This window comes from Peromyscus californicus, unplaced genomic scaffold (assembly GCF_007827085.1).
Source record: "Peromyscus californicus insignis strain IS unplaced genomic scaffold, ASM782708v3 Scaffold_8__1_contigs__length_139910024, whole genome shotgun sequence".
In the NCBI taxonomy this organism is placed as follows: Eukaryota; Metazoa; Chordata; class Mammalia; order Rodentia; family Cricetidae; genus Peromyscus; species Peromyscus californicus.
Window position 1 is genome coordinate 39,823,404 of NW_026294606.1, and position 12,438 is coordinate 39,835,841.

The window sequence follows — 12,438 nt, forward strand, 5'->3', positions numbered from 1 at the left end:
ACCCACTCTTCTGTCAGAGGGTACTTGTGGGCACCTTCATCCTTCTTCTTTCCCACCACAGTATGTGTCCTTCTCATCAGATCCAAAGGATGCCAGCACTGACACCTCTTCCAACCCTTTACACGGACTGCCCTTTCCAGAAAACCCCTTGAGACATTAGTTTGAAAGGTGAGTCAAACTGAGGGGAATGTTTTTGTGAGTTTGACAAACAACTTAAACCGGAAGGCAGTGAGCCGTGGACAGGAGAGACAGCTCCTTTCTGCCTGATTCCCCCCTCAGACCTCCCCCCTCCTACCCGGACACACCACCACTACCACCAGCACAGCAGTCAGGAGCCCCGCTGAGATCTGCCAGGCGTGCAGGGCGGGGCAGGAGGATGCCAGCGGCGGGGCGGGCTCCCTGGCTGCTTCTAGAGCCTGCCATCCAGGCTGCGGAGTGCTCAGCGACGTGGAGGAGCTGGCGCCCTCGAGCCCTGCCCACTGGTACCTAGCCATAGAGGGAGGAAACCCGCAAACGAGTTGGGAAATATTACCGGGCGACCTTACCGCCGTCAGCACCATGGACAACGCACGCGGACAGCCCCAGGCACGTCTGGACGCCGCTGGCTTCTGGCAGATCTGGCAGCGCTTCGACAAGGAAGGTGAGTCCCTTTGGCTACTTTAAGCGCTTAGTTTAGACACTGAGGGAACTGGAGTCTCTCCTAAGTTTCTTTCCCTATGGGAAAAGTTGACGATCTCGTGCCTGATAGAGTACACCCAGCGCAGTCGGCTTTGTCATACTGGTTTTACACATCAAGAAAGCTTCTGAAAATTCTGTGTGGACTGAGGGATTTTGCTTTCCAACTCGTGGGTGTGTGTAATGACATGCAATTAATATATTAACAAATATCATTGCAGACATATTCCAGGCTGTTGGGCCAAGACTCAGCAACCTCTGGTGCGTCTGTAAATGTGACACTTTTTCATTAGTGACTGTCATATTGCCCACTCTCCACTCTCTACAAAAGAGGATGAATTTTAATAACATTCAGATTTACTTCCCCTCTACCTCTAAACGTGGTCTTGGAAACAAAACATATCTGCTTGTCATTTGGTTTTGTTTCATTAGTAATTAAAGAAACACAAAGAAAGCATCTGAAACGCATGTTTACACACAACAGCTAGGATTCAGTATTTACCCCTATCAAGAGATTAGTGGGCAACTATTAAAATAACAAAAGTGTGGGGGCTAGAGAGATGGCTCAGCCAAGAACACCACAGGCTACTCTTTCAGAATACTCGGGTTTGGTCCCAGCACCTATGTTGGGTAGCTCACAACCACCTGTAACCCAACTCCAGGGGATCTGATGCTCATCTTTTGTTTCTGAGGGCACCTACACTGACTGACACCACCCCCCTACATACACACAATTAAAATAAAATACAAATCTTAGAAAAACTTAAAAAGCATGCACAGGAAATATAAAACCCAGACTAAGCCCAAATCCACATGGCAAGGTGTGGCGGCACATGCCTGTGATCCCAGCACTTAAGAGGTGGAGGCAGGAGAATCAGTTCAAAGTCTTCCTCAACTACATGGCAAATTGAGGCCAGCCTGGGCTCTGTGCAACACTGTTTCAAGCCTCCCTCACACCTACAATATTCTTTTAGACAAATACTGTCACAGTTATTCTATCTTGGTGACTATTATTTATGTTTATCTTCTTGCATTAGAAAAAGGCTACATAAGAGAGACAGAGCTGGATGCCTTCTTTGACCATTTGCTGGCAAAATCTGGCACCGGGGTAAGTACTCGTGGCACAGAGCACAGAGAATGTGTCTCTCAGCCAAACGCAAGCCTCAGAGTCTCGTGTTGATTTGAACCTATAATCCCACCTGACCTCATTTCTTCTTTGCATGTAACATCTTCCCCTCCCCTAGCAACCTAAAGAGGTTTAGGCAGATTTTATAAAAGGTACCGTCATATTAGGCATGCTGGCCACTGATTTTCATTGAAACATCTGTCATGCAATTAGAGCGCCTATCTCTTGTGGACTCAGTCAACTCTAATTTGAATGTTTCCTTGGTTACATCTCTGCTAATGGATTTCAACAAGAGGTAGGGTATCGCTTAGACCAAAACCACAGAAGAATAGAGAAGATATTATGAGCTTTAAGGTTCCATGGTCACACATGGCAAACAAACCATTAAAAAAAATCATTTCCCCCATGATCTGTTTGATTCGAGGTTGTAGATTTCTCATGAACTGCTAAGCCAGACAAAGCCAACCTTCTCAGAGTCAGATATAAATGTAAAGCAGTTTACTCAGATGGTAAATCTGGCCTGGAGAGATGTGGATTAATTCTAGAAGGTTCCTGTTCCAAAGAAGAGGGGAAAAAAATAACACAGAGACACCAAAGGCCAGGCCAGTCTGTGTGTTCACATGGAGAGAATTCCTTTGGGCGGGTGGTCATCACAGGAGGAAAGAATCTGGCACAGCTGTGTTTACATGAACTGTGCATCTCCAGGTTTTAGTCCTTTCCCTGGAGGAACATTGAGGGGTGCTTAGTCCCACTTCAGAGCTATGGCCATGGGTGTCCACCCTAAAGAGGGCAGGAAAGGGTTAGCGGGTGGGACAGGCAGCTGAGGAATGAAAACAGTACAGCAGACGTCTCGTGGTCTCCCCCGTGTGCCTCTTTCTCCTAGTCGGCCCGGCTTTTCATCTCTCGGTGTTCTGCCCACATCCGTGTTCTCCACCTCAGTGCCTCCTCTCTCCGACCTCGCTGTCTGGTGTCTCTGTGATCTTTGTGCATTTCTCACCTGCTTCTTCATCTCCCCTCTGCCTTTCTCTATTTCCACTCGCTTTTCAAAGTTTTCTCTTGTCTCTCCTACCCCCCAGGTCCTTTAGTTCTCCTTTTCTATCTCTTTCCTGTCTCTTTGTCTCAACTCTTCCTGCTGTTTGGTTTTTACTTATAAGTTTCTCCTTCCAACTCTTGGTCTCCGAGTCTCTCCTTTCTTATTGTTCGGCTACTCTCTTCATGCTGTTTGCAGTCCGTGAGGCAGAGGGTGGCAGGTAAGAGACATGGAGCCGTGAACTCCTCTGTCTTCTGCTCTGGACTCTGTGTATGCTTCTCTCCAGCCTTCATTATCTCCTTTGCACTCGCCATGGGCCTCGCTGAGGAAGCAGCCAGCAGCTGAGAGTCTCATGGCCACGTTGTCTCCCATGCCAGCAGCTCACTCTGAAGCCTCTGAGCCTTGCATCTGTAAATGCTCAGGCTATGGTTTCACAGGAACCCATGAATCAGGTACCATTTACTCAACTCTGGATGGGAGATGTTTTAAGAAAGCAAACAGAGGAAGCTAAAATCATTCAAAGGTCCCAAACTCCAAGACAGGATGATCACTTCCAAAAAGAAACATCATGGAGATCCCCCGAGGAAGGATTTTGATGGCTGGGGTAGCTCGGTTGCTATAGTGCTTGCCTAAAATGTATAAAGCCCTGGGTTTTGCATCTTGTGTTGCATAAGCCAGGTATGGTAGCAAACACCTGCAATCCTAGCCCTGGGGAAGTAGAGGCAATGAGATCAGCAGTTCAAGGTCATCTTCAGCTACATATCAACTTAGAGGCCAGGTTGGGCTACGTGAAACCCCATCTCAAATAAACCACACACACATACACACACACACACACACACACACACACACACACACACACACACATGCACGCACACACACATGCGCACACACATAAATGAAGTATTGATTTATTCTGAGAGGATTCTGGGGTTTCCAATAGAGAGCTATTTGCTCATCAATCCCACTGAGCCCTCAGCCTCTGCACAGGTGCCTGTTCCATAAAGCCTCTGATGGGGCTAGACTAACGGGCCATCTGCTGTCACGGCTGCTCTTGGTACTCCAACCTCACTTTCTGCATGGTGATGACCTGGAACCCCAGCAACCTGACTAAGGGTGGTGAGGGACCGAAGAGAGGAGAGATACACACACATACACATGTACAGGAAAGGTGGGGTCAGGTGGGCTGTATGCCCTCTGATGGAGTCCACACCTGGTTATGCAGTGCCAACGTGGACTCTCTGTGTTTTCATAAGGTCCAGCACAAGGGGAGGCGTTAGTTAGTCTTGGTAGAAGGTGTCTGTAGGTGAGCAGTCTCAGACGGTAAACATCCAGAGAAGGAAGCTGTGGCTGCTCAGTTTTGCAGACCCTGCTAACATTTGTACTCAGAATAGAGAAACGCTTTGCCGTTTCTCTGAGCTTCAGCGTAGGAGGGAGCTTTACCAGTTTCCCACGGGTCTGAGGCATTGGTCTTTGACATGGGCATGACCATGTCAACAGTACACATCCAGTCAGGACTTCATCCACTCTTTACACATTCAGGGTTTCCTTGGATCTCCACACACCTTTTCTTCTTACATGCTGAGAACTGAACACCATCACTCAGACAAACAGATGACCTGTGAGACTGAGCCCAGACAGGGTACTCCACATTTAGTATTTTGACACATGAAGGAAGCAGGTTGACAGGACATCTTGGAAACAAATGGAACCCTGTTCACCTTCCACAGACAGAGAATACAGGTTTTGTTTCTGACAGTCCACTTAAGAGAAGCCTCATGGTGTGAGGGAAAGATAGCTATATGTGTAGACAGAGTCTAATATTTATTGTACACTCCAGATCTGTAGCTGGGACCAGGATGCCATTGAAATACTCTAGTTCCGGATTTTAGTGTCCACAAAGTATGAATAATCGTGTCTTAGCCTTCCTGTTTCACAAGGAGCCAGCACAAGTGGAAAGTGCATTCTAGTAGAGGAAACACCTGCCATGCACATGCTCTCATGATATCGCGATGTATCCTTGGGATCTTATCTTTCCCGCCTTTACTATGCAGCCCTTTGCCTAACAGTCACCAACGGGTAACTGAAAATATGCTTTTTAATTCTTTGAACCTCTAAGATCTAAAACCAATTCTGGAGATTGCTAGTTTGTAAGATGTGGAGACAAACCTTTGAGCAAGTTTTCCAAAGTCCCAGCAGCCTTTGAACACTGGTTCGGAGAGTAAGAAAGACAGAGCAGTCACCACAGGAGCCCACAATATTTGCTCGGGGTGACTCGGTGGCCCAGGCAAGGTTTCCTGTTTTGCCACTGGAGGCTTGGGTCTCAGTTCACTAATGTCTCCTCCCACATTTGTCATTTGGTGTGGGCTCACTTAGGGACATACTCAGTTTTTTAAACAAGGCCCTTCACTCTTCCTCATTTATAATCCTCAAATGAATACATTTGGTTGATGTGTTTACAGAGTCAATCTGTCCAAGTCCACTTACTTTAATCATTGCTTTAATCATTCTAAATATTAGACCCAAACCGTCAGCCCGGCAGATGGCTTTGCTGTGGCTGCAGGATACAGATCCATTTGACTGACAGGCTGTCTTATAAAACACTAGTGGTTCTGCTTTGACTTGAAAATGAAAATAGCTGCTATTTCAGTCCATTTTTAGTGTTTGCTAATAAAGCTGTTCATTCCTGGTAGAGTCTTATCTCTGTGAAGCTTATTCCAAACAAAACAGATTCGGCACTTGCAGGTGGGGACTTGCTGAGACATTGAATCACCTGCCTTTTTCTCGTGCATGCATGTCAATGAGCCTCTGTGTTTGAATCTCCTCCTTCCAAAGCAGTGGTTCCCAACCTTCCTAATGCTGGGACCCTTTAATACAGTTCCTCATGCTATGGTGACCCTCAACCATAAAGTTATTTTCATTGCTACTTCAGAACTGTAATTTTGCTAGTTATGAATCACAATGTAAATATCTGACATGCAGGATATCTGATATGTGATCCCCAAAGGGTTCATGACCCACAGGTTGAGAACTGCTGTAAGTAAAAAGTAGAAAACATTGAGATATAACTTCATTTAAAAATTATTTTATTTTATTTATTTTTATGTGTACGGCTGTTTTGCCTGCATGTATAGATACCATGTGCCCTCAGAGGTCAGAAGAGGGAGTCAGATCCCCTAGAACTGGAGTTACAGATGGTTGTGAGACACCATGTGAGTGCTGGGAACTGAACTGAAGTCCTCTGTAAGGACAGCAAGTGTTGTTAACGGCTGAGCCATCTCTCCAGCTCCACAACTTCATTTCTATACTTGTTGATAAGTTTGCTCAAGATTAAACAGGGAAGAGGTAAATATTGATCAACTGACACAAAACTCAGTGGCCCCCCATATTTCTGGTGTTCACTGCAGTCCTGGAGGCATGGGAATGACCATGATCGTGGTTTTAAGAGCTTCCTCCAGAATGGAATGTTTTGCCTCCTTTTAGAACATCCTAAGTCTTAAGGAGGTTCCTTCCAAGGTGGAAGTTTTAATCTGGATTGCTATATATAACACACCCCAGTCTTTCCACACCACCAATGCCACTTTCCAAAAGTCTCCCTAGCTAAGTATTGTGCCATGGCTTACATGCCTCCCATCTCTGACCAAGTACACTTAACTCCAGATATACATAGCAGGATCTTAGAGAATCCAATAGCTCAGATCATCAAGGTTTTCTACCTTGTTTATAACTCAATACCAAACACATGATCTGTACCTTCTTCCTGCAACTAGTGAGGCAGGAATGCAGTGCCAGGGACCACATTCTCGAAGTGATGTCTGGGTCTTCCCTAGCACCAAGTTGATTCTATTGACCAAAGTACCTGGACTTCCAAGGATTGGCTTTTAAGCTTCAGCGTCTTATACTGTTAAGAGCTAAGCAAGGATGTCCATGGGCTGCCTGAGTTCAAAGGAAGTGATGAGTAAGGCCCAACCAAAATTGTAAACTTACTTAAAACATGAGATTGCTTTTCTTGGTAATTTGATTACATGATTCTCCACTGTGAACTTTGTAGATGACAATGTCTTGTCAAAATGCCAAAAGGTTGGATGCACCTGAGAGAGAATCATGTTGTTCAACTAATGGTTAGAAGCTATCTTGAAAAACTACCAAAGCAAGTCATCCAATTGTTCCTGGATTGTTTGAATAATTTCTCATTTATAAACCACCTGATTCTAGGCTTTAAGAGCACTGCTGGGGGCTCTCTGTTCTCAGAGCAGTGGTCATCTGAGGGCAGCAATAGAGCAGTGGTCATCTGAGGGTAATGATAGAGCAGTGTCATCTGAGGGCAGCGATAGAGCAGTGGTCCTCTGAGGGCAGCGATAGAACAGTGTCATCTGAGGGCAGTGATAGAGCAGTGTCATCTGAGGGCAGAGATAGAGCAGTGTCATCTGAGGGCAGAGATAGAGCAGTGTCATCTGAGGGCAGCGATAGAGCAGTGTCATCTGAGGGTAGTGATAGAGCGGTGTCATCTGAGGGTAGTGATAGAGCGGTGTCATCTGAGGGCAGCGATAGAGCAGTGTCATCTGAGGGCAGCGATAGAGCAGTGTCATCTGAGGGCAGCGATAGAGCAGTGTCATCTGAGGGTAGTGATAGAGCGGTGTCATCTGAGGGCAGCAATAGAGCAGTGTCATCTGAGGGCAGCGATAGAGCAGTGTCATCTGAGGGCAGCGATAGAGCAGTGTCATCTGAGGGCAGAAATAGAACAGTGTCATCTGAGGGCAGCAATAGAACAGTGTCATCTGAGGGCAGCGATAGAGCAGTGTCCTCTGAGGGCAGCAATAGAACAGTAGTCATGAATTGGATTATTTTTTGACAACTCAAGATGAGAAGACAGAGTTGGTGTCTCTCTTCAACCTGGTTTTACACTCTTGGAAACACACACCATATGCACAGCTCAGCTGAAGGGACTGGTCCTAAGAAAAAAGACACTGCTGCTAAGTTAGTCAAGTAAAAACAGAAAACCAAACCACATGCATGCACGCACGTGCACTCACAGACACACACATGCACACACGCATGCACATGCACTCCCTCACGAGTGTATGTGCAAAAACACACCTTCAAAGAAGAAAAGGGCAAGGGGCCAAGAGTGAAGCCAAGGGCTGCAAGGTACAGGGACATTTTTCGGTCTCCCACAGCTGCTGTGAAGGCTCTGAAATGTTCTTCATGGAAGCCCCTAGCTTCATGCTCATTTCCTATTTGGTATTCCCCAAATTTGTATTTCCCTGCCCATCCTTTCTGTTCTGAGCTCCACATAGGTGGTAGCTTCCCTTCTTACTATGTCCTCACCACTGTGGACACCTCTTAAAGAGAAGTCTGGTGGAAGGAAAAACAGGACAAAGATGCCCTCCAGCAGCCTGTGATGGAGGGCAGAGGCCAGGCCTGGGGCTGGCAGCATGTGTGGCAAGTCCATGAGGGTGTTCAATAGTAAGCAGTGTTCCCTGGGTTTGTAGCTGGGTTTGGCTGGTGTGTTTTGGGGCGTGCTATTCTGGATGAGACAGAAGTAATGAATGCCTAGCCATTCCAAACTTCTTTTTGATTTGAAGATTTTTATTTCCCAGCACTGTCTACAATTATTCCTGAGAATTTTGCGTGAGAAAGGGGGACATTTGGGTTAGTCCAAGGCCACCAAGCAACAGCCCTGCACCTGTATAGATGAATGGGGTTTCCAGGGAGCCCTCTAGAAGCTGAGTCAACCTTACCATGGCACCAGCATGGACGGTAGATATTCAACAGTCACATCTCTTTTGGGCCCTGGTAATTCATAGCTGATGGACTTGGAGCTGAGAGTAGTGTTAAGAAGAAGAAATGTGGCATAAAGTCCAACACCTATGGATTCAGAATTGGGCAATGTTTGGGATCACCTCTACATCTCAGTTCTTGGTGCCAATCACTCTTCACTGCTAATTACATATGTTATACTCCCTGAACTAACCTTGACATCCTCTGGGGAAGATGACTGAAGAGAAACAGGTGTGTAGGAAATGTCACACATGGGAGGGACCTGGCATATCTTCAGTAACTCAACATCTACTTTATTTCTTTGTTTTCCTTTTTAATTATTTCCCTCTTACAATTATTTTTCCCCAAGAGAGAAACCAAAGAGCCTTCAAGGCTGGACTGTTTAGTTAAAAAAAAAAAGAAGTAAAACCTTTGAGTTCTCAGAAAGAATTCTTGTACATTAATTATAACCCAGTCTTTTCTTTCAACCAAATAGCTGATGATATTTAAATGCATTATTTTAATGCCCACTGTGGTTGCTAAGCTTCTTTACATCTGTTTTAGTTAGTCAGGATATTAATAGGTGGTTGGTGGATCAAGAAATGTCTGGCACTGCTCTGTCTTCTGGAAAAGACAAAAGTCATTAAATGGTTAGAGCAACATGGTGATCGGGCTACATGCTTTGAATGCTTGGGGTCCTGGTGGCTTTAACATAGTTATGCATGGTTTGTTTCAGGACACTCGTATGGAAGAAAACGTACAGAGAGTGAAACAGCAGTTAATGACTGTCCGCAGCGTCTCTAAAGAAGGTCACATACGGATGAAAGAGGTAGTTTCATGACTACACACCCACGTCCTTATATTCACGAGCAGCCATTTCCTTTTAAGGACAATGGAAGCCAGACATGGTTACTCATGTCTGGCCTCCTACTTATTTATGAAATTGGATCTCATGTAGCCCAGGCTGGCTTGGAACTCACTATATAGCTGAGGTTGACTTTGAATTCTGGATCTTCCTCTTCCACCTTCCAGGTGCTGGGACAAGAGATGTGTGTCACCAAGTGCAGCTGTGTGACTCTTTCATCAACATTCACACCTGTTCTGGCCTTGGAGCATTCTTGATCCAACATTTCTCTGTATATCATCTCATGCAAATTGAATCTTGACAATTAGGAAACATTTACTGAGCACGAATTTAAACCTCAGCATCAGCTCCCAGGGAAGGTTGGAAACATCTCTCACTGAAGATCATTATCCCAGCTCTCAGGATGCAGGGGCAGGCAGATCACTGAGTTCGAGGACAGTGTGGCCTACAGAGCAAATTCTAGGAGAGCCAGGGCTACATAGAAAAACTGTCTCAAAAACAAACAAACAAACAAACCCAAAAACAAAAAATGAACCAACCAAACAAAGAACAAAACAGAAAGGCTGGGCATGTAGCTCATGGCAGGTGTAGAGCCCTGCATTTGATTCCCAATAATGCAACAAACAAACACCCACCAGAAAATACCTTTGTTTACTTCAACTCAACCCCCTTTTATTAAGCACCTCCTAAAGCAAGCTGCTGCCTTAGCTATGCAGTGCCTGCCTACCACAGTCCTCTTCTCACCGACTGTTCCTCTTCCAGTTAGAAGGTTTACTGTTCAGAAAGAGTTTCCGTCTACAGTCACACACCCCTTATCCCTTAGGGTACACTGGGAGACTTTCATGGTTAGGGGATTTTTTTGTTGTTGTGTAACTTCGGAGAGCATGCTTCCAAGACTTAGGTGGCACAAGCCAGTCACTCAGTATGGCTGTGATTCCATCAAGGGATGTAGTAGTCCTGAGAAGGATGAGGCTGCTGCTGCTATAACACAGCTCACAACTTTACAGCAATTGTGTGTTCATGTCGTGTCTGTATGTGTATGGTGTATATGGTGTATACATGTATGTGGATATGTATGTGTGCCCGTGAGCATTCATATGAAAGTCAGAGGAGGGTATTGAGTGCCTTTCTCAGTTGCTTTCCATCTTACTTCCTTCAGGCAGAGTTTCTCACTGAACCTGAAGCTTGCTGTCTTGTCTAGGATGACTGACCTTCAAGCTCCTAGGATCTGTCTGTCTCTGCCCCTCAACACTAGGGTTACAGGCACATGGTCACTACACCTGGCTTTTCCAGAGGTGCTAAGGATTTGAACTCAGGTCCTCATGCTTCATTTGCATCGTGTCCAGTGAGTCATCCCTCCAGCTTTGTAATAAAAAAGATAGGAGGACACACTAAAATGACGAAGAGCCTACTGTAGTAAATATATAAACCAGAAATTATCGATACTAATTATTCTCAAGACTTCTGTATTGCAAATGATTGGACGTGCTACACCTTTGTATGTTGGGAGCACAGTGGGCTTGTCACACCACAAGCATGTGAGTCACTGGTACATTCTGGGCTCACTCTGTGACCTGGCATAAGACCCACAGGAAATCACCTTTACTTGTGACAATTGGGAAAGAAGACAACACACACTTTAACCATCCCAGCCAGCCTTGCCTGTGCTCTGAGACAGTGCTGTGATCACTAGGGAAGAGGACATTGCCTGGTCCACAGAGCGTGTGAAGTAAATCAACCATTAACTGCTCTTCTATATTAACACATTTGCACATTGTAGTGTAAGATAGACACTAATTGTGTTAAGGAGTATAAACCCCAGCCAGAGCCCGGGCATCTAGGCAGAGAGCAGTCATTCCTGCTTCCACACCTGGCACTGAACAACAAGATCAGCAAAACATGGCCATTCAGTGTGGGCTGGAGGGTGTCGATTTGCAGTGTAGACTCTGCCACTTGCTGTGCAGTTCTGACAGCTTTTTATTTCTGTAATTAGAAAAAAATACTAGTAACGGTGTGTGTGTGTGTGTGTGTGTGTGTGTGTGTGTGTGTGTGTGTGTGTGTGTGTGTGTGTGTGTGCCTTATAGCTGCTTGTTAAGATTATCTGGATTTACCCAGGTGTGCTAGCTCACTTTTATAATTTCAGCACTTGAGACACTGAGGCAGGAGAATTGTCATAAGTGCAAGGCTGTTCCTGGCCATAGATTAGGACTCTGCCTCAAAAAGCAACAACAACAACAAAATAAATAAATAAAAGAAACCAGAAATGACTGAGTTAGCATGTATGAACCTTAGAGCTACACTTTCTAATATCAATAGATGAACCGTCAATTCAATGGCGGAGGTGCTTAGAGAAGCATGTAGAACAAATTCAATGATAAGTTCAGCAGCACCACCATTGCCACTGTTATTTTTCTATTGTGAGGATCTGCAGTTCCTATCTAAAGGAATATAGTACTTTTTGAAAGAGCCAATAATTAATGAATGACTATCAAGGGCTCAGAGCTGAGCTGGGCTCTCTATGCTGGGAGCTCTGAAAACACCCCCTATAATATGTGCGTTGCATGGTTTACTTCTCAAGTTGACCCTGGTAAGAGTTCATGCCTATTCCTCTCTGTTTCCTGTAGCTTGCCAGTATGTTCTTGTCTGAGGATGAAAATTTCCTCCTGTTCTTTCGCCTGGAAACTCCCTTGGATAACAGCGTGGAGTTCATGCAGGTGAGTGCTTGTTGTCTCCACGGAGAAAGAGGATGGGACTGCCATCCATTCCTCTGTCTGGTCCCTAAGACCCTATCTGTATGTCTGTCTGTCTATCATCTATCTATCTGTCTATCTATCTATCTATCTATCTATCTATCTATCTATCTATCTATCTATCTATTTATCTACCTACCTACCTATCTACTTACTTTTGTAATAAAGTCTCTCACTGAATATAGAGCTCATGGCTAGGAGCCCTGGGATCTTCCTGTCTCCACCTCTCAGA

The 12,438-nt window shown here is 45.3% G+C and overlaps 1 protein-coding gene across 1 annotated transcript in view; it reads left to right on the forward strand.

The window, feature by feature from the left end:
* Positions 1 to 313: 313 nt before the first annotated feature.
* Positions 314 to 12,438, forward strand: part of Scgn (secretagogin, EF-hand calcium binding protein) — a 40,106-nt gene continuing 27,981 nt past the window's right edge. Inside the window, exons 1-4 of the mRNA XM_052729163.1 lie at positions 314 to 640; positions 1,713 to 1,783; positions 9,328 to 9,420; positions 12,081 to 12,170. Of these exons, the coding sequence (XP_052585123.1) occupies positions 559 to 640; positions 1,713 to 1,783; positions 9,328 to 9,420; positions 12,081 to 12,170 (336 nt within the window). The 5' untranslated portion in view covers positions 314 to 558. The remainder of the gene's footprint in view (positions 641 to 1,712; positions 1,784 to 9,327; positions 9,421 to 12,080; positions 12,171 to 12,438) is intronic.